The sequence below is a fragment of the Aotus nancymaae genome, unplaced genomic scaffold (genome assembly GCF_030222135.1).
Source record: "Aotus nancymaae isolate 86718 unplaced genomic scaffold, 86718_ANA_hifiasm-v0.15.2.pri h1tg000025l, whole genome shotgun sequence".
Taxonomy (NCBI): Eukaryota; Metazoa; Chordata; class Mammalia; order Primates; family Aotidae; genus Aotus; species Aotus nancymaae.
Window position 1 is genome coordinate 24,081,078 of NW_026988438.1, and position 23,238 is coordinate 24,104,315.

Below are 23,238 nucleotides of genomic sequence, written 5' to 3' on the forward strand. Positions count from 1 at the left end.
AGAGCATAATCTAACCAGCCATTTTATCAACAGTGGCTCTGAGAGCCCAGTGTTGGGTGCCAGACTTGCAGAGGGACATTGTGAAGTATCTTTACATCCTTCGAGCATCCCTCCTTACCATCCACTGACAGGGCAGAGCAATAGCATCAAGTTACTGACCTTCCAGGAATAATGTGAGCATTGGATGTATTAGGCCTCCGAAGTATATCTGTGCTGCTCTGGTAAAAGGTGCTTTAAGTAGGGTTGCTTGTTAAAAATAAGTAAAGCCAATTCTCAGTCTGCCCCCTGTGTTTTCCTTTCCCTTGCTCCCTTAGATGTTTTTCAGAGGTGCCAATAAAGCCTGCAAAACATGGGTAATGAAAAGGAAGGGAGAGCAAGTTCTTTTTGTCATAAGCGTGAACTGTGAGTCATCTCTTCTGAGTCACTGTGAACATACAAAGGAAGCCAATCAGTAGGGGCGCACTCTAATAGGATATTTCTCCAGTGAGTCACGAAGGCCTGGAATGAAGAGCAGCCTGAATCAAGCCAAACAAGTATATATTTAAATCTGGAAGGGCACGCTTCCTGGTGCAATATGATGATCAGTCCTACACACTTACCTGCTTATTTTAGCCCGGGCACTGAAATGTGTGGGCATGGTCTCCACGGAGCCTTCTCCTGTGGGTCATGTTTTGTTTTGCCAATGGGGAAGGATGTTTAATGATTAACTGTCACTATCAAGAATATAATGTTTCAGTGTAATATTTCAATGTGAGGAGATGAAGAATTTTTGAATGTTGTGACTTCAAGAACTTGGCTTCGTTGGTTAATGCCTGCTTCGCATGTAGGCATGCATTCCACAAACATTTTTTGAGGCCCTAAGTACTGAATATATAAAGACAGAGAAGGCATAGTCCTAAGCCTCAAGGGTCTTAGAATTTCCATGGGGAGACAAAAAAGCAAACAGAGCATTGGAAAATTGGCAAAGGATGAGATGGAGACACTTAGAAGGTTCAGCCTACAGAGAATGGGTATAAAAGGATCCCTCGGAAATGGAAACAACTGCTCTGGATTCTGAAAGACCTGCAGGAGTTATCACTGAGCAGTGGACTGAGATGAGGAAGGGTGATTGAGGCAGAAGGAAAAGCATGTGTTAAGTCTATAAGTCTTGCAAACAGTTCATTTTATGTTTTTGGTTATTCTCTTATTTTCTGAAAATTTTGCAGTTGTTTTCTTCTTTTCCCCAGGCAAATGCATTCTGGAAACATTTTTTCAAGCTGGCCCAGAAACCATCTCATTCAGCATGAGTCAGGGTCCACGTCGTGAAGAGGCATTCCTTTTTCTGAAGGATTTTTAGCAGAGGCTATAAATGTGGCTGTAGTTAGGTTTGGACAAGCTTCTCATGGAAGACAGTGAGGGAAATTGATCTGTTCTGAGACCAGGAGACCATTGTAACCTTTTGTCTTAAACCAGAAGAGCAGTGATGAGCACCTGAACAAAAGTCAGTGGCAGTGGGAAAGAAAAGGAGTAAATATAATATATTTATAAGCTGGTGATTTAGAGGGGAGTCAAGGCTACCCTGGCCAACTGAGCAGAAATAGCTGAAATGGAAAACCTAGTAACTTTGGGTAAGTCATAAAGATTAGGAGTTCTGTTATGTCAATTTTGACTTTGAAGTGGCTAAGAGACGTGGCTAAGATGGACGTGTCCAGTAAGGAGTTGTCTGGAGCTCAGGAAACTATCTGGGTTCAAAATAGAGATTTAGCATCTACGAGCATAGAAGCCACAGGATCAGATTACTCCTCCTAGGGCAAGAGTGAAGAGTGAGAAGAAAAGAATGGTGAAAAAGAGCTTTTTAGGCAGAAAAAAAAAATAACAAATCTATGAAAGAGACAAGAAAGAACAATGAGATTGGGAAGAAGAACAATTATCCCAGTATCTCTTCTCCAATATTAGTGAGCTGATACTTGTTTCCCCCTGTGAGGTCTTAATTACTATCAAATAATTTTGGAAACATTCATAAGGAATAGACATGAATATGTACACACTTGGTAGAATGTCTTTTTTACTAAGAACCATGTTGTCATATTGGGTATCTTATTGTACATTATATTAACCATATAAGACTTCCTGGGTCACTTCTATGTGTTGGAGAACATAAGTAATAGTAAAACTGCTCTCTGGTTTTAGAGAATTGGAAAGTGTTTATAAAATGAAAGTTTCAGAACGCATTTGTCGGGAGAGAGAAAAAAACAGTTTCAAATATTAGTAACGAAATTGACTAAGAAATAAAATATCTGCAAGGAATAGGAATGAAAACATCTTGAGAGTATCAACTTTTATTTCACACAGGAGAAAGTTCTGAACAATTTCATCAGTGTTTTTCTTCCTTTAAAAGGATCTTATGTTTAGTCTCATCCTTAGGTTTTCATTAAGTTGTGTTCTTATCTAAAATGGTCTCTACTTAGTGAAGATTTTAAAAGAGAGAGAGACAGAAAGATGGCAGCCAAGAAGCTGGAGAGGAAAGTATCCCTCACTGAATTTAGTTTGGGGTAAATTCTCCTGGAGTCAATGTCTGTGATTGGATAAAAGCCACCTGAAAAGACTTGCAGGGATCTTACAGAACCTTCGAAGGGTTAATTATCATTATAAGTCAGTAAGATGAAGAAAAAAAGTAGCAGACATCTAGTATGAAGAACAACTTAGGGGGAAACTAAGGTTTTAAAAAATGATCTTTACCCATTAATTTAAGACTCTAATTCTTCACAAACACACATTTATAAGGCAGAATCTATATACACCTCTATCCCAGTGGCCCAGGAATAGAAAAACAGTGTTTTATTTGTAGGAATACCAATTAGCCTACAATGCTGTGTAGAATGAAAAAGTAGACTCCTTATACCAATAACAAGAGTTTAAACCTAATTTTATTAGAGCTTTTTTATAGTGCAAATAATTTTTATTAACTGCAAAACCAGATTCCTTTCCAGGATGTCTGTACGTTCAAGACAGTGCGATACATTCTAAGAGCACACCCTAGTGAGTGTGCTGTGTTATATTCAAATGTATTTCCCAAAATACCACCAAAACACTAACATCTGTTGTGTTGTGTTGTTTTGGTTTAGTTTTGAGGCTCTTTCTGTGAAATAAAAAAATCCAGTCCTTACGTAATCTCCGTGTTTCTCTTTTAAGAAATCAGTGTACGTGGAATTGTTTGTAGTGAGTCAAACTGATATAATTTGGCTACTTATTGATGAGAGATTCCAAAATCTAAGACACCTGGGGTAATCTTTGATATGTATGTGATCAGTCAGGATCAAAGAGGCCTGTGGCATTATCATGTGAACTGTGGGCAAATTCACATCTCCTACTGCGTAATGGCAGTAATTATGTATTTATTTAGCTTCTGGGCCGAGGAGATCTCTGAGTACACTGGTTATAGACAGATCTGGTTAAGAGCACAACCTCAGCCAGGCACGGTGATTCACGCCTGTGATCCCAGCACTTTGGGAGGCCAAAGAGGGAGGATCATGAGGTCAGGAGTTTGAGACCAGCTTGACCAACGTGGTGAAACCCCATCGCTACTACAAATACAAAAATTAGCCAGGTGTGGTGGTGGGCGCCTGTAATCTCAGTTACTCGGGAGATTGAGGCAGGAGAATCGCTTGAACCCAGGAGGTGGAGGTTGCAGTGAGCCGAGATCGAGCCACTGCACAAATAAAGAACACAGCCTCTGAAAGATGCTTGCCATCTGCACATACATCTGGCTGTGCCTCTCTCTGGCTGTGCCTCTCTCTGGCTGTGTGACTCAGACAAGTCACTTAGCCTCTCTGTGCCTCATTTTTCTCACCTGTGTAATAGAAATAAGACCCAAACCTATCTTATGGGGGTCATAGGAGAACTAAATAATTTAATAATTGTAAAACACTGAGAACAGTGGCTGTTATATATTTAGCACTATATAAATGCATGGCAAGAAATACATTGGTCTGATTAGCTTGATTTTCTTAATCTTTCGGGATATTAGCTCTGTATTAAAGGAGATGCATTTGGTATCTTCTTTACTAAAATCAGAACTTACAGCCTGGGCAACAGAGCAAGACCTTTTCTCTACAAAAAATAAAGAATTGGCTAGGCATGGGGGCACATGCTTATAGTCCTAGGTACTTGAGAGGCTGAGGTGGGAGGGTCGCTTGAGCCCAGGAGTTGAAGGATGCTTTGAGCTGTGATCATGCCACTGCATTCTGTCCCAGCAAGACCACAAGACTCTCTTAAAAAAAAAAAAAAAAGAATTTTTTTTAAAAAGAGCAGGATTTATAAAACTAATGAAGAAATATATAGTCTTGAAATGAAAAGTCTGTGAATTGTCTACTTTTTCCCCCAGTAATATTAAAACAGTAACATCTCTATGGGAATACATGTCTGCCATGGATAAATTGGAAAATTCTGTGCTTTTATTAACTATAAGGAATGCATGTCCAAAAATTATGATAATTGACAAGATCAAGCCTCCATAAAAATTGTAGGTCAGAGAAAAAAAAGAAGCGGAATCAACTGTTTTTTTTTTTTTTTAAATCACGGCAAATAAACTTTCTAGAAAATATTAACTTTCTGCTTTAAAAATTTTCCATGAAAGGAAATCCTTCTCCAGTGAGCAGCAAAATACCAGGAATTCTGTACCTAAACTGGGGTTAAACCCTGGCTCTCTTTCCTGTTCTGTGAGTCTGGGCAAACTCCTTCACTCCTTTGTGCCTGTGTTTTCTCATCTGTCCAATGGGGATGATAATAGCTGCACCAACTTTGTGGAATGTTATGAAGATTAAATGAGAAAATACTTGTTTTAAAAAAAAACAGTTCCTGGTATGTGGTCATTGCAATATTCTAAGATAAACAACTCATCTTTCTAAGCTGCTCTCCTAATTTGCTGAAGCAGATCCCCCAAGTGTCATGTTAGTCAGATTATGTCCTTTTCAAGTTTTCCAGCCAGCTGTTACTGGTTTGATATTTAATGCCTTATCCTTTAGCATTCCCTTTTTTTTGGTAAATCTCAGTTAAGTACCTGCGTGAAGCTTGACCTTTTCCCAAATTGTTATCACAGTGCTTGAGGATATTTTTCTTGAGGTCTGGGGTTGTGTTCATGTGCTAAGAGCGCATCTCTGTGTCCCACTCACAACCTTTCCCATAGGCACTTGGGTGGCAAAGAGCTATGGTCCTTCCCATACTCATTTGTTTAAGGGACTGAACCAAATAGTATATAGGCAAAAATATTAAAAGATTTAACTCTTATTTTGTTTACTAGTATACATCTCTATCCTTTCTAATCTCACATTGGCAAAAGCATGATTGTCAATGGATCATTCCCTTAATATCCCCCACATCTCCCTTTGTTCAGGATTAACACATAGTTGACAGTGTTATGCAGTCCTTGAGGCGATAATGTTCATCATGATGGAGGCTGGGATGAGCACTAAGCCCAGTGCTCCTGCTCAAAGCAGCTGCCTATAAATGGGGCAGGTGGTGCATGGTAAAGGGAATCACTTTGCTGGGGACTAGGTGTTGGCAATTGTACAGAGGAGGGCTATGTCTCTGTATTTTAAAAACATAATCAGATTTGCTTTTGTTTTCTGTTGAATTTGTGCAATGAATTTGCTTCTTTGTGATGTTACTCATTATTCTCTTCTAAGAGAACACCTACACTCAATTTCAGAAAGTTGGGGGAGAGAGGGAGGAAGAATCGGTCATTTTGAAGGATGTGGACTATTTTAAGGCAGTGGGTGAAGCATGTGGGAAGCCTTCCAGAGTGCTGTGTGTCTGTGCTGGCCCCACTGCAGGAGGGCTGTGATATATGTTGTAAAAACATTGGGGGATACTTCACGATCTGTGCATGAAGTGAAACATAAAGTCACATACAAGAAAAGCATGTAGCTGGATGCATGAGGAGGCAGGAAACCAGGAAGGGAGTGCAGTCGTGTGTTTATGGAAGACTGGCTATGTGAGAGCCATGAAGGATGCAGACATGATGAAGTCAACCTCTCCACTTTTCCTAGGCTCCTAATCAGGAGTGGGAATCCAAATGGAAGGAAGAAATGAAAGACCTATGGAAGCATAAAGAAGTGGGAAAGAGCTTTAGAAGTGATGTGCCATTAACAGAGATCTTGGCTTTGGAGGTTGATTCAGTGGGCTCCAAGTAAAAGGAAAACCATGAGCTTAGCATGTGGAAATGCAATCACAGGTGGTTTGTTTGACACAGAGGTGTAAATTATGGTTGAATGTAAGGTGCATTCATAGATTAAGAAGTAGTGAAGTGGGCTCAAGTTTAGAAGAGGGTTGAATGCCTTGTTAAAGCATTTGCATTAACAGCTACAGGTGATCACTATAAGGTAATGACTTTTGAAAGGGAGTCAGTTACTGAGCACTAAAGACAAGAAAGAACCTGTGCAATGAGGAAACCTGGGCATGTCATATTTCATTAAATTCATATTTATCTAAACAGAATTGCTTATTTTTAGCCCATCTTGCCAGCTCCCTAGACCTGGCTAATGCTCTGTGCCCCAGGTTAAGGTGTAATCTAAAGTCACACCATGTCTCTGCAAGACAGACACTGTTCTTATTGGGTCTTCAGTAAGGGACATCCCAGCTGCTCATTAATCTACCTCTATCCCAACATAACCCGCGAGTGCCTATTTCACATGGTTGGACAGGCAATTACTTATATCCACAATAAATTTGCCATATGAAAGTCTCTTAATGTGTTACTCCTCCGAATAATTTTCCTCGTAAAGAAAGTTTTAACAAGGGTATGCAGAAATCACTGCTTGAATATATTCTCCTTTGCCCTGCCTTGAACTGTATACCATATAACTACAATTTTCCTCTTCATCTTCTGCTCTTCCTTCTTGTAATAGGGTTCTCCAGAGAAAAAGAACCACTAGAAGATATATATATATATATACACACACACACACACACACACACACACACACACACACACATATATATATTTGGAAAGGTAGAGAATTCCTTATAAATCTCATGTATATGTAGAATATATACTATATATATATGTATATATGTGTATATATATATGAGATTTATTATGAGGAATAATCTCATGTAATTATGGAGGCTGAGAAGTCCTATAATCTGCCATCTGCAAGCTAGAGACCCAGAAGAGCTGGTGTGTAATTCAGTCCAAATCCAAAAATTTGAGAACCAGGGAAACTGATGGTGTAACTCTCAGTCCACAGGCAGGAGAAAGTGAGAGGAGATGTCCCATCTCAAGCAGTGAGGCAAGAAAAAGGGCTAAGTTCCTCTTTCCTCCACCCCTTTGTTCTATTCAGGCCCTCAAGGGATTAGGTGTTACCCACCCATACTGGGGAGAGCTATCTACTTCATGAGTCCACTGATTCAGATATTTATCTCGACTGGAAATACTCTCACAAACACACTTAGAAATAATGTTTAATCTGGGCACCCTTTGGCCCAGTCAAGTTGATGCATAGAATTAGCTACATCTCCTGATGTTCCAGGGACACTACTCCCAGAAGATAAGTAAAATATATTTAGCAAAATAAGTGTGTTTCATACTTAGTTTTGCATTGCTTATTCACACCACAAACTTGATACTCCTCTCCAAAAATCTGTTGTTGTTGTTGTTTTTTACTGTTCTTTTTTCTCTTTGGGCCAAGAAAGAGCATTTTTTAGATCTAAAAGCAGCTCCAGAAATGATTATTTTGCCAATAGATGAAGTGTAAATGATCCAGGTTCTGTTTCTGTGCATGTCTTGATTGTTTTCAACTGGAGGACAAAGGAAAAGAGCAAACACAGAGCATATCAGCAAGATCATTTTTTAAATATAAGCAAATTCCCAGGGGTTACTTAGCATCGATTTACCAGAAATCTTAATTTACTTGTTTTTCTGCATATTTGCCTTTCAGTTCAACATCTCACAAGATAACCTTGCTGCTCTATAACTTTCTAGGAGATTAGGGTATCTTCCTAATGCAAAGCTTGTAAGATTTCACTACAAGTTAAACCTTAAATCAATGACCTTTTGGAAAAAAAATCATATCTATATTTTGCATAACATTTTGTGACTAATATTTATGGAGTGCTTACCAAATGTCAGGTGCTCAACTAAGCATTTTATGGGAATCTTTCCACTATATCTTCAGTCAATTCTACAAAATATGAGTTTTTGTTATTCTCATCATAGTAAAAGAGGCTCAGAGACATGAACAGACTTGGTTGGGATCACACAATCAAGTGGCAGAGGGAGAATTCTAGCCACAGTCCTAACTCCAGAATGACACTCCTAACCACTTTGTACTAAGACATTTACCTGGGTCATCACTCCTCCTTAATACACTGAAATATCAGTTCACTGGATTCCAGAAAAACAAGAACCCTCAAATCACCTAAATTTTAATTTTATTAAACAGAGACCAAAAGTAAGAATAAGAAAAGAGATGGAAAGTTGTCACTTTATCATACTCCTGTTTGAACCCCTTTAATGGCTTCCCATTGCAGGTGGAATAAGTTCACCTCCCTAATGTGGTCTACAAAGCATTGTGTGACCTGATGCCTGCTGGTTTCTTTAGCCTTGCCTTTTACCCATATTCCCTTGCTCATGAGCTTAAGGTCATACAGATAAGTGGCAGAGCCAGGATCCAAACTCAGACAGACTGTCTCCAGGGCCATGCTCATAACCACCTTGCTAGTTAGATGCATGGATGGACCAACAGATGGTCTAATGTGCACATGAATGGATGGACAGAAGGAAGGGAAAAAAGGAGGGAGGGAGGGAGGGAGGGAGAAAGGAAGCACCCATAAATGGATGAAGGAAGGGAGAGAATAAAAAAGAGAGGGAGATGATTTAAAGAAACCCGAAACACATCTCAGAGTTCATACACAACTAGTCAAGTCTATTATAGTTTTTACATTGACATCTGCAGTACCCTTCAGTAAGACTGGGATCCCCAGTCATGAAAGAAAACGCATGCATAGGCTGGTGCTCATGCCTGTAATCTCAGAACTTTGGGAGGCTGAGGCGGGTAGATCACTTGAGGTCAGGAGTTCAAGAACAGCCTGGCCAACCTGGTGAAACCCTGTCTCTACTAAAAAAAAAATACAAAAGTTAGCAAGACATGGTGGCATGCACCTGTAATCCCAGAGCTTGAACCCCGGATGCAGAGGTTGCAGTAAGCCAAGATAGTGCCACTGCACTCCAGCCTGGGCAACAGAGCAAAACTTCATCTGAAAAAAAAAAAAAAAAAAAAAAAAAAAAAACAGAAAAGAAAATGCATGTATATATTCTTTTATCTATCCAACAGATTAAATTAAACTAACATACATGTATGGAGAGCTACCCTCTGCCCAACTTTAGAAGCTGATAACAGTTAGGTGATTGGACTAAGATGCCTACATAAACCAGTTAGGTACTTTTTTATCCAGCTAGTGAACCTAATTACATAAAATGTCAATCCCTATTCCTAGAGGTGATGGGAGGGCATACACAACACTTGTTCTGAAAAGCCCACTGAAATCATATGTATGACATGTTATAGTGTCATCCTGTCTACAGTGCCATTGCTCCTGGAAAGCTCATATTCTACCTTTTTAAGTTAAATTTTCATAAAAAGTGTAACTTACATAGAGGTGTGCAAGTCCTAAGAGCACACACAGCTCAGTGAATTTTCAAACCACCAACCGCCTGTGTAACTACTACCTAGCTTAAGAAAGGGTATTAAACAACCCTTAGAGACCGTCTTGGGCCATCTTGTCACTCTCAGTTTCTTCTCCCTCCCGAAAGAACAATACCTATTTCCATTATCATCAATGAATGTTGCCTGTTCTGAGCTTTAAATAAACAGGATTATATCCTATGGTCTCTTTTGTCTGGGGCTCTTTTTGCTCCACATTATGTTTGTTTCCATTCATTCATGTTATCATGAGTGTTATTTGAATACATCCATATTATGTGCAGCATTTTTAAAAATAATTCCTTTGTGGTAAGTATGCTGCTGTATGAATAAACCATAATTTATTTTTCCAATCTGTTGGATGGACATTTAGATTGTTTCAAGTTTTGGCTGTAACAAATAGCACTGCTGTGAACATTCATATACATTTCTCTTGGAATGCATATGTATGCATTTCTGTTGGGTTTATATCTTTGGCTAGAATTGCTATATTATAAAGTAAGAATATTTTAGCTTTAGTAAATACTGCTAAACTGTTTTACAAAGCGGTTGAACAATTTTATACTTCCGTCAACAGTGGATGATTATTCCATTTGTTCCACATTCTTATCAACACTTAGTGTTTTCCATCTTTTATTTTAGCCCTTCTGGTGGATGTTTGAAAGTAGCTCATTGTTTAAAGCTGCATATTTTTGTGTGTGACTTAAAAAGCTTAGCCCCTTTTCATGTGTCATTGGCCAATTAGATGTCCTGTTTTGTGAAGTGCCTATTTACATTTTGCCCATTTTCTACTGGGTTGTCTGTCTTTTACTTAGTGACTTATGGGAGTGGTTATATATCATAAATATAAGTTCTTTATTAGATAATGTTGAAGTTTTTTCTCTATTCTAGGGTTCCCATTTTTGTTGTATATTTTGACAAACAAGTTTTTGAGTTTAATAAAATATTAAATCAAACATTTTTCTTATGATTTAATGATGTTTCTGTTTTGCTTAAGAAACTTCTGCCCTCCTTAAAGTCATGAATATATTCTTACATTATATGAAAACAACTTCATCGTTTTTCCTTTCACACTGAGATCTGTAATCCATACATCATTGATCTTTGCAGATGGTGTGAGGTAGGGAGTCATAATTGCTTTCTGCCAGATGCAAATATAATTGGCCCAATTGAAATTCCTTTCCACTGCTGTGTCATTTTTGTCATAAATCCAGTGACTGTATATATGGGTCTCTGGACTCCCTATCCTATTCCATTTTTCTTTTTTTCCATTCATGCACCAATACCACACTGTCTTCATTGCTGTCATTTTATAAGTCTTTGTATTTGGTCCCAAAAGTTCTCCAAATTTGTCATTTTGGCTAGGTACAATAATAATTAGTTGTTACAACTAGTAACAACTAACATGTACGGAGTGCTTATTTTATCTCAGTTAATATATAAATCATTCTACATTTAATCTTAACAGCAACCTGATAAGATATAAAGCATTGTTTGTTTGTTTTTTTTAATGAGGATATAGAGGTCTGGAGGAATTTTAAGATGATGAAGGTCACATTGCTATTAAGTAGTGACGTCAACATTTGCATGCAGGCCAACTTGGCTGCAGAAGCTCTTCTCTTTTATTAACACTCACTGTGTGCCTGGGACGTGGCCTCCTATTACTTTTGCTGAATGGGCCAGTCTTTTGGTGCTATGGGTCTGATTTTCAGCCTTAACACTAGTCAGTCCTTTTTTTTCTTCTCTCCATGTCCTCAAAAAAGGCCCAAGGGAAGGTGAACAATGAAGCATTGGATAAATTTCATACCATTTTTCAGTATAAATTTCATACTATTTTTAGGATGGCTGAGGATACAAAAGACTATCCAGAGTTCTATTAAACCAGACTTCAGGAGCTGGGAAGAGCTGCAAAGGTTTAAAGCCTCTGATCCCCTGTCCTAAAATAGCAGGGGTGGTAGCTTCTATCTAGGCTGAACTCATTGGCAGTGAAGGAACTTCAAGTTCTTGACCCCACTCTCCTCTTTTCACCTCTCCCACCTACAAAAGGTTCTGAACTTTTAGCATCTTCCCACACAGTACCACCTTCCAAAATCAAACCGTTCAGGAATACCAGGTTTAAAAATAGAAAACTCAAAGTTTTCTAGGTAGGGTAAGATTATTTTTATACAAAGGTATAAATATACATCTGCATCAGAGAATTTATAAATATATTATCCAGACTGACCCTAGAACCACAAATAGTTCTAATGTAAGTTTCTGTGCTGTAGATCACCAGGCAGACTTTAATTTCTATGTTAAATGCTTTTGTGTGTGTATGATTTATTCCCTTTTTCCTGTAATTCATAACTTTACAACAAAATGTCCATTTTGTTAGGCCAGTGTGTGTGTCTTTTTCAAAGTGCACCATTTCCAAAGGCTGTTGGAATAGCTCATAGAGTCACAGTAAAAAATATTCATATTTGCCCAGTGCTTCCCAAATCTCTGTCATTTGTGAATGGTTCCAAAGTCTGTCTTAACATCACCAAGGTCACAGAAAGGATGGAACAGAGCTTTTCAGCATCTCAGAATTTGTATTTGTCTTTAGAAAATTCCTGTGAGAGCAAAAATGGTATGCATTTTCCAGTCATCTTGTCATTCTATCATTGATTAAGTAATTTCCTTATGAAATGGTCTACATTAGGTGGGATTAATAAGTTGATAGAATATAAAAACAACTGACAATTTTCTTATGAAAGAAAGAATAAATACTTGCTCATCAAACATTTGCTAAACCTATCAAATACCACTCTCATGTCTTCACACTCTAAATGTGTAGTCATCCTGTCAATAAAAGAAATAGTAGTTTAGGAACTAAAGTTCAGTGCAGGCAGACTCTCTAAATTTTATAATTTTGGGTGGGCTTTGGGGAGTTGAAGATACATTATCTGATGTGTATGTGTATGGAGACTGCTGGAATTTTGGACTTGGCAGTAGCCTTACAAATCAATTAGCCCAACTCATTTACAGGTAAGAAATCTGGAGCCTAGGAAGCTACAATGACCTTTGCAAGGTTATGGTCAGCTCTAGAACCATTCCCTGCACTCATCTTTCATTGCTTGTTTACTACAGAGCCGTAACCTTTGTTTTCTGAGAGCCACTGACAATACCTGCCTCACCATACATTACCCAGTGCCAAATAGGAACACATCTACTTTGACAGGCAAAATGCTACATAAGCGTACAGCATTCTTATTTTTATTTTTAAAAACTTATATGTTCAGGTTATAGCTGCTTTCAAAGCTGCCCTGCTTATAAGTGAATGAGGTATCAGCAAATTAATAGAATCTGTTGTACCCTCAGTCCTGAAAATATGTTAATATTCTAGACTTAAAAAGCCATTGTTTTTTTTTTAATAAAGTGAAATCTCGTTGTGTTAAAAATAGTGTGATTAAAAATAATTTCATTTTTAAAATGTCTTACTATTTTTGTCTCATTGAAAGTTTCTCTCTAGATTTATAATATATTGTCTGCTAATTCAATTCTTTTTTTTCTCAATAAGTGTTGTTTTCCTTTAAAAACAATAATAAACCTCACCCTTCCTGGTTTTATTTGTTTAATTAAACCTAAGAAACATATTTTTGGAATTAGGCTATCTCTGCAGAGTGACAAGCTCACATGTATAAATGTGTAGCCTGGGAGAGGCTCCACTTGGTGAATGGTGAACATGGCCACCCTGTTGGCCCACACTTGCATTGAGCTTGCTGTCTTAGTCACTGTTCCCATTTGATCCTCACAGCGAGCTGATGAAGTTTGTATACAAATACACAAAGCTGTTTCTTGTGTTACCTGTCAAGGACCAAGTTGTTCTTACTTTGTTATTTGCCCATATCTCCTTGCAAAGGAGGAGTCTTCGAGAATCTTAAAATGATGGCAGGCCAACTCCTTCACGTGGAGGTCAGAAACACCAGTGCTGGAGATAAAATGCTGGGTTTGATTTCTGGCACTGTCACTGCTAGTTACTTACCTTCACAGTTCCTCAGTTTTCTCATCTGTGAAACAGGGGTGATAATAATAGTACCTTTGTTGTATTACACATTCAGAGAGTTCAGACAGGAAAAGCTCTTAGTAGAGTACCCTGCACATAGCTATCTCCTCATGTGAAATTTCAGCTTTGGAGTCTGAATACTTCAGTAGGTTTTTGACATCATCATCAGGAATGATTGGTTGACTCTACCCCTCCTTATCTATGGGCCCCTAAAGGTCATTCACCAGATTCCTCTTTCCTTGCTCATCTGGTAGAATTGTTGGGAGTCTTTATGAAGCCATATAGTGTGTTGAGAATGATGATTAAAAATAGTAACTAATAGCCACTATTTACTAAGTCTATCCCATGTACTTGATCAAAAATAGTAACTAGCTGTGCATGGTGGCTCACGCCTATAATCCCAGCACTTTTCAAGGTCAAGAGTTAGAGACCAGCCTGGCCAACATGGTGAAACCCTGTCTCTACTAAAAACACAAAAATTAGCCGGACATGGTGATGTACACCTGTAGTCCCAGCTACTTGGGAGGCTGAGGTAGGAGAATTGCTTGAACCCAGGAGGTGGAGGTTGCAGTGAGCTGAGATTGCACCTCTGCACCCCAGCCTGGGCAATAGAGCAAGACTTCATCTCAAAAAAAAAAAAAAGTAACTAATAGCCTCCATTTACTAAGCCTATGCCATATGCTTGATTAAAAATAGTAACTAGTAAGGTCCAGAAGGGGAGCATAACTCTGATGATTCCAACCTAACTCTACATGAGTCACAAGTAGTAGGAGGGAGGCAGAGGAATCTTAGGCAGTAAATATACGTAAGCATTAATAGGTAAAGCTGCACCTCTTGTAAATTTTACTTCGTAAATATTTTCTGTGGATAGAAAAACAATTGTTTCAGATTTGTGTTGGCGGAGGTGCATTGGAGGCAGGGTTAATTGGGAAACAGAATGACGAAAGAGAGTGCAGCAGAACAATGATGGGCTTTGGAGCCAACTCGACCTTCAATCCTAGTACCACCACTCTCAAACCATGTGACCTTGGACAAGTCACCTAGCCTTTCTAAATCTCCTATTTATAGTCTTAAAAAGAAGTTAGTAATATCTTCCTTTTGTGCTTGACACAATAAGTGAAGATAAAGCCCATCATCCAGGGCCCGGTGCGTGGCTGCAGGCAGTGGCGTTGCTGGCCTTGGTACTGCTATCTCATGGCCAGGTCTTCTCCATCAGCAGGCATTGGTTACGCACTTGCTGTGATCCACATTGGACTGCAGGTCATGATCTGGATTTATATTGAAGGAGCAGTATGGGAGACCTAAGAGAGTGGGTGGAGGAATTAATTTTCAAAGCAGCAGCCGCAAATAAATGCAATGAGCTCTTGATGTCAACTAAGGCAGAAAGTCTACTGCTGAGTCAGCTAAACTGTGGGTTTTAGGTGCTCATTTGGGGCCAACTTAAAAAACCTCATGATGAAAGGTGTTATTTATCTAAGTTTTACCTTTCTCATATATAAAATGAGGATGTCCATAAGGCCTACCTTCCGTTGCAAGAATAGTGCCTGTAGAGCCCTTGGCATGTCATATGCACCCAAAAAGTTAATTATTAGTAATTGTTAATGATGTCACTTCCCTTCCTCTTCACCCAAACAAGAGCAGGGCTTGCAAGTCTCAGTTTTGTCTGGGTATCTTAGCTCTACTCATCACATAAAAACTTTAGGGCATAAAGTACACATCTAATTGCACTAGATCCAAAAATGATACTGTGATAATGTGATTAATAACGAGTTCTTGGATGACAATAGTGTTTTAAGGTACAGCTGAAGACTTGTAAGTTTCACTGGCTTCGGTGCTCATGAAAGTGAGACTGACCGCTCATTGCCCAGGGCAGCAAACTGCACAGTCTGCCAGTGTTGATCTTCTGAATTTCCTAAATAGCTTTCTATTGCAAGTCAGAACTTCACATTTGCCATTTCTCTGCTAATAACACAGGCTGGTGTGGGATGACTTATATGTTCTTGCTTCTAACTGCTGAAATGCGAATAGGCTGGACTAGGAATTGGGGAGACGGAAATCACAGAAAAACTCAAGTTCCTGGAAATAGTAGGCAACTACAATATTTATTGTCATCACCACAACTTCCCTCCATATTGGCGTTAACTTTCATCCTGTCCAAAGCACTTTCCCCTCAATTGGCTCATTTGTTCTGCTCTGAAGCCTAGGGAGAAGGCAAAGGCGATTTAATTTCCTTTTTTTTTTTTTTTTTAGATGGAGATTCACTCTTGTCACCCAGGCTGGAGTGCAGTGGTATGGTCTCAGTTCACTGCAACCTCCACCTTCCGGGTTCAAGTGATTCTCCTGTCTCAACCTCCTGAGTAGCTGGGATTACAGATGCATGCCACCACACTTGGTTAATTTTTGTATTTTTAGTAGAGACAGGATTTCATCATGTTGGCCAGGCTGGTCTCTCAAACTCCTGACCTCAGGTGATCCGCCCACCTTGGCCTCCTAAAGTACTGGGATTACAGGTGTGAGCCACTGTGCCCAGCCCTCTATTTTTTAGTTAAGAATATTGAGGCTCAGAAAGGTGAACTGACTTGCTCCTGATTGGCCTGGGCTGCACTCAAACCCAAATCTTCTGTCCCCTGACTCCTGGACTCTTCCTACAGGACTGTGCATTGCTCCTGGCCCATGCCTTTACTTTATCCAGAAGGAAAGAGCATTACCATATCTTCAAATAGGGTTGTGCCCTTTAGAAGTGGCGAGCTATACAAATATACACCACTTTGCTGTTGTTTTAAACTGTTCAGAAGTCTGAAATTCACTGTATTTATGAAAGTTGAAGAGGTAAGAGATTGATGTGTAATAACTTCATGGCCATATACCCTTGAGTGTGTTTTCTTGAGGCTTGATGAGGGTTTGTTCACTGGTGGCCTGCTCTATAGGATTCTAAGTGGATTTGCTGCTCATCCACATGGCAGGCACCAGGGCTCTCCCCGAGAACAGAAGGTCTCCCCTGTAAGCCTGCTCCCACCCCTCCCTCCATCCTCTCCTGGACTTCCAGGGCTTGAAACCCCACCATTCTGAGCCTTGAGGATGAATTGACTTTAAAAGGGATTCCAATAGCAAACGAAACACCGCATGTTCTCACTCATAAGTGGAAGTTGAACAATGTGAACACATGGACACAAGGAGGGGAACAACATACACCAGGGCCAGTTGTAGGGGGTCAAAGGGAGGGAGAGCATTAGGACAAATAACTAATGCATGTGGGGCTTAAAACCTAGATGATGGGTTAATGTGCTGCTGTGTGAAAGCCATCCAGTCCTCATGCAAACCACCATGGCACATGTATACCTATGTAACAAACCTGCACGTTCTGCACTTGTATCCCAGAACTTAAAGTAAAATTAAAAAAAAAAAAAGAGATTCCAAATAAAATAGAAAGACTTTCACTGTATGTAACAGCTTAGATTTTATTTTTAAAAAACCTTAGGGTATTGGTTTTGGGGGTCAAAAACCTTAGTTCCTTGGGCTCCACCATATCCTCACCTGTAAGACATGAGTAGTAAGAGGACTTTTAAAGTTCAAATGAGGTGTAATGTACAAAAGGGCTATAAAAATGTAAGCTTGGCAGATGGGATGAAGGGAGGGGTTGGGGTGCTGGTCTGAGGAGGAGGAGGAGAGTAGGGGCTAGACCTAAATCTCAGAGCACTAGGTCTGACCTAAGGAAGCTCTACAATGGGGACTTGAAGGCAATTTTGGCTGACTTTATGGTTTACCCAGGACTGGACCAGTTGCAGCCTTCAGAGTCATTCGGGTTGCTTTGACCTCCAGCCATCTGTGCCTGCAAATGTAAAACAAATGGTTAATGGCATCAGATGGTTAATGATCTCACATGTCTCCTGCTTACTGCCATAAGAGAGAAGAGCCCCCTGGAGAAATAATCATGGACGTTATTTTCAAAGTTGCAATTAATCGTATATTCAGGAAAACCCATCTTCTGCCAGTTATTCTGATAAGAAAGAGGAAATTGAGGGTGACGGAGGAGCTGTGCCTGGGAGGGCAGTTTGAATAATCTATATAAGGTCAAGAAGGCAGATATAGGCTCATAATCAACATAGCTGTTTTGGAACAAAGCCGGGAGGTCGTATCCTGGCATGGGTTAGGGACTGACTTTTGTCAGTCAAAATATGTGCCTAAGGCTAGGTCTGAACTTAAACTTCTAAGTTGTATGAGGGTCAGGACCATCCTTTGGTTTCTTTTTCAAAAAAGCTTTTTCATTATTATTGCCTGAACCAAAGATACCTTCGCTTGTCTCTCTTTGGGGCACTTACCTGTGGTTATGTCCTCATATTTCACTGTTTTAAAATTTCTTCCCTTATTTTCCATCTCTTTCCTCCAGCTAGTGAGACCTGCAATGACTTCCACCCAATGTTCTTCACCCACGACAGATCCTTTGAGGAGTTTTTCTGCATCTGTATCCAGCTCCTGAACAAGACATGGAAGGAAATGAGGGCAACTTCTGAAGACTTCAACAAGGTAACGTTGATCTCGGGTAGAGGCAGGGGATTCCCATGACGTCAAAGAGGCCTGCTGCGTGGTCCCTCTGCTGTGTGCAGAAGGCAGTTGGCAAGGTGGGGAAATGAGGAAGACTGCAATTACATTTGCTTCAAAAATGAAGAAAGACAAACATGCCTCTGTAGACATGAATCTGTGTGCTGGGGATGACCTCATCCCTCTGGGGGTAAGCTTGGAGCAGCTTTGCTCCTTTTGTGTAAGTCGGAGCCACCAGCAGAGACTCTTTCTGGAGAAACACTGTCAAGGTGAATGTTTCCTTTCATAGCATTAGTTTGAGATGCCTTGTCAAGAGTTCAGGATCTACCAGGGAAGGGGCCTTCCCTCCACCTGTCCAGGAGACTTGTACAGAGCAAATGAGATCAGGGAGATTGCTCTGCCTAGATGGTTTATTTGTGGATTATGGATGTGCTGTGATAATCTGCCCTGTCCTGTGTCAAAAAGAATTTTTATGAAAATGGAAGATCTCTTTCAAAGAACTGAGTAATTAAAGTTATATGCAGCATTTCTTGGTTTACAGTAAGGATTTGATCCTTTGAACTGAGATGTCCTTTGGTTTTCCGTATCATAATGTCTCACAAGAGTGGGACTTTCACGTTTTCATTTGTGTGTGAGTGAGGAGTAGAGGGAAGGGCATTGGCCAAATTAAAGAGAGCAGAAGCACTATCCATGCTTTCATAGAGAAGCAAAATCTTTGTCCTGAGATAAAAGCCTGATTAGCATTAATAACTAATAGCATATTGCAGCATTTAGGTACTTTTAATTTGTGGCTATGTACGGCTCTGAAGGTGGTCGGGCCCATCACCCATGCCTACTCACTCAGCACTAAGGGCTGTGACTATGAGAGTCAAAGGGTCTGGCCCTCAGTCATGCTGTGGGGCTTCCATGGGCATGTGCTTAGTGCATAACAATATCTGAATTTCACTTGTACTTAGTATGCTTGTTGGTCATTGCCTCCCTGTTACCTTGAATATACGTCTCATCCTTGTTTCCCACTGTACTTCTGGTTTGTGGCATCTTGAACTAACGCCAATTGAAAAGAAAGAAAATCAGAAAAAGGACCCAAGCTTCAGTCAGGTCCTAACCTAAGGGGCTAAGACCACTTTGCCCTGGATCATTTCAGCTCTTTCATGTGCTGCTTTGTGAAAGTCATCTAGTCCTCAGCTTTGTGAGCTGGGGACACCTGTTCCTCCAGGAGAAGGAGACTTCATCAGCTATTATGGATTTGGGCATCAGGTGTCTGCTTTCTGAGAGATTTCATTTATCCTGCTTTCCCTGAATTATAAATTCCACATTTTTTGCAGAATAAAATCTGCAATTGATAACGTTACAGATAGTATTATTGTTGATCTAGGCACAGATAAGCTGTGTAGAAAATATTATGAAAGTTCTGCAGAGGGCTGACTTTGGGGATGAACATTCAGACACTTAAATCCTATAGAAGTTATGGTTTGTAACATGAAGCACCAAGAATTCCTTGTTGGCAAAGGAAGCCAGAGGCCTCAGGCTGGAGGAGGTGGGCACAGCTGGTGGAGGCAGTGACCATAGTTCTAGGGTCCCTGTGGCTTATGGCTGTGTGCTCAGATTGGTGGCAGACATCCTGCCTATTCAGGGTGAGGGCCTGCCAGGTGACAGCAAGCCCCCCAGAGTATCACCCTGAAACTTTTATCATAATTAGCCTAGAAGGCTGCAAAAACTCTTCAGTAAGACCTAAGAACCAGGTTTTGGGTGCAGTTTCTTACTGTAGCCCTAGTGCCATCTTTCTGTGTTGTTTACAGATCATAGACTAATGCTGGGTCACACCTCTACTGCCAAGTAGGGATGGCAGCTTATGGCTGAGGACAGGCAGCTCCGGGCCTGGGAGGCAGAGGGTCCTGCCTCACATACAGATAGCCATCAGGATATCAGAGGAAAATCAGGGATGAAAAGTACTAGGAATTTTAATTTTCTACATTAGATACTTTTGTTGTGTTTGCTTTTTTTTTTTTTTTCAGTACTATACATGCCTCACTTACGTAACCAAAAAAATTTTCAGGTATTTACATTTTTATCATGTGTGTATCGATTTTCTGTTGCTGAGCTAACAAATTACCACAAATTTAGTAGCTTAGACAATGCAAATTTATCTTACAGTTTCATAGTTCAGAAGCCAACAGTGGATTTCACTGGGCTAAAACCAAGGCGGCAGCAGAGCTGTGTTTCTTACCAGAGACTCTAGGAGAGAATTCGCTTCCTGGCCTTTTTTCACTCTCTGGTGGCCACCTGCATTCCTTGGCTTATGTCCTTGTTGTCCATCTTCAAAGCCAGCAGGGACAGCTTGAGTCCTTCTCATGTCACCCCATCACCCTGATCCCTCTTCTGCCTTGGTCTTCCACTTTAAGGACCTTGTGATTACATTGGGCCACCTGGATAATCCGGCATCATCTTCTTGTCTTAAAGTTGGCTTATAATAACCTTAATTCTACCTGCAACCTCAATTCCCCTGTGCTGTAGAAGGCAATGTATTTGCAGGTTCTGAGGATTGGAGACTTAGGCACCGTGGGGAAGCTGTTATTCTGCCTATTCCAGTGTGTATTTGATTTGCAGCTATATTACATTTTTAGATGTGTAGATCAGTTTAAATTAATGAAACATGGACAAACGAGCCTTTCGTTTGTTTTTCTTTTTGCTGGTAGACATAATACCTGTTACAGAGTTTTGCTAGTGGCAGCTCAGATACGGATGTAATTATGTCCCTTTTCTTTTATGCTCCTGTTCTGCCTCTACTAGCCTTTTTATAAAAGAAGGCCCCTGTGTGACAGCCTCTAGTTCATTTTGAAGACTCCCTTTCTGATTTTTCCTGCTGCCCGTCTATCAGCCACTGTTCTGCTTTACCTGATAATAAATTGGAGAAGAGAGAAAAGCTGAAAGTTAAATCAGTTCACTTTTCTTCTTGTTATTAATTTGGTAGCAGAGGAGATTGAATTTAGGAACAAATGTGGGTTGTGAAGTTACTGGTAGATTTAATGTTTTTCTCTTATTCCCTGACTGTCCAAATTCAAATTCAGAAATATCTTTAAAAAGCCCAATATGAAACATAATTTCTTTTCAGCTTTCATGGACACCATCTCAGGCTCTTGCCACTATAAACAGAACATGGAAGGTGGATTTACTTGTCAACCCTGAGAACCAGGGCTCTGTAAGCAGGGCTTAGCTGTCTGCTGTCTTTAGCTCCTCACTGGAGGAGCAGTGCCCCTCAATTTGAAATACTGATTTGCCCAACAAACTACTCTGGATTCTATTAGAGGCAGGAATAGCTTCTGCAGCCCGCCTTGCTTGGGACACCAGTTTACAGATATCTAGTGCTTGGTAGTTAATGCCACTGCTGGAAGAGCGTGTTTGGAAAAGCAGCTGTCATCTGCTCTTCCGGGCTTGGGAAGCAGCAGATGGAATGTTTTTTATTTATATAAGAGAAGTAGAATTGGAGAGTGATTAAAATATTTATGCTTTGAAAAGTACTTTCTTTCAGTTTCTCAATATAGCACTCTGCAGAATAATCCATTGATTCAGGCCATTGAGTTTGTGTTCTATGTTTTTGTCTTTTATTACCAATATTTTAGAGCATGCATTATTCATTTTTATAGGCATTAGGGAAGAGCTAAACTGCCGCTGGATATCTCAGCACACAAGTAGCCCCATAATCATTTCATTGAAATCTTCATTTTTGAGCGGGGTAAGAAAGGGGACACAGTAATTTGGATATTTTAGGTATGGGAATCTCATTTAAAGCATGTGTGCCTTACTACTCCACTGTAAAAAAAAAAAAAAAATCTAATGAGAATATACCCTTTAAAATATATGTCTGTGTGTAGCAGTGTTTCTCAACATCAACTGTACATTAGAATCACCTGGGGGCTTTTGAACACCCTGTTTTCCCACTGGCCAACTGCACCACAGATTAATTAAATCATTGGAGGGGGAAAGCTATGAATAAGCATTTTCATTAAGGTAGATTTGATCATTAAAGGGGATTTATGTCAATGGAATCGCCATCAGTTGACACAAGTGACACTTATCATGAGCCACTGTAAATTTTGTGCATTGGGGGAGAGAGATCCAAGATGGCTGATCACTAGCAGCTCAGGCCTGTAGCTCCCAGTGAAAGCGCAGAGAACGAGAGGACGCCACACTTTCAGACAAATATTTGTTGCTTACGGACCAGGAGATTCCCAGCAGAGGAGCCCCACGGGTCGCCAGGGCGACTCTTGTGGCCGGCGTGGCGGTTTTGCTGGCGCCTTAGCGCGCCAGTTCTTGGTGCAGAGTCTGGAGATTCCCGGGCAGAAAAGCACGATCAGTCTTAACACCGCTATTTTGGCCAGCGCAGTGGATTGCTCAGATTTTGGCACTGGGAATCAACAAGTTGGATGTCAGCTCAAAGACCCAGTTAGAAAGTCGGTAATTACAAAGATGACAGACGGATAAATATATAATGAAGTGAAGAAACCAGCGTAAAAAGGCAGAGAATACTCAAAATCAGAATGCCTCTCCCTCTACAGGGAATCGCAATTCCTCATCAGCAACGGAACAAGGCTTAATAGATTACGAGTGTGTTCCAATAACAGAAGCAGGTTTCAAAACGTGGGTGATAAGAAACTTCTGTGAATTAATAGAACTTGTTCTAACCCAATGCAAAGAAACTAAGAACCTTGAAAAAAGGTTTGACGAAATGTTAATGAGACTGGACAATTTAGAGAAGAATGTAAGTGAATTGATGGAGCTGAAAAACACAACACGAGAACTTGGCGAAGCATGCACAAGTTTAAACAGTCAAATTGATCAAGCAGAAGAAAGGATATCAGAAGTCGAGGACCAGCTCAGTGAAATGAAATGAGAAGACAAGAATGGAGAAAAAAGGATGAAAAGGAATGAGCAAAGTCTCCAGGAAATATGGGACTATGTGAAAAGACCTAATTTATGTTTGATAGGTGTACCTGA

The 23,238-nt window shown here is 40.1% G+C and overlaps 1 protein-coding gene across 5 annotated transcripts in view; it reads left to right on the forward strand.

Annotated features, from left to right (window-relative positions):
• Positions 1 to 23,238, forward strand: part of ELMO1 (engulfment and cell motility 1) — a 571,068-nt gene that overhangs the window by 389,971 nt on the left and 157,859 nt on the right. For all 5 annotated transcript variants that reach the window (XM_021669358.2, XM_021669357.2, XM_064380449.1 and 2 more), the window contains one exon: positions 18,092 to 18,228. In XM_021669358.2, coding sequence (XP_021525033.1) covers positions 18,092 to 18,228 — 137 coding nt within the window. The remainder of the gene's footprint in view (positions 1 to 18,091; positions 18,229 to 23,238) is intronic.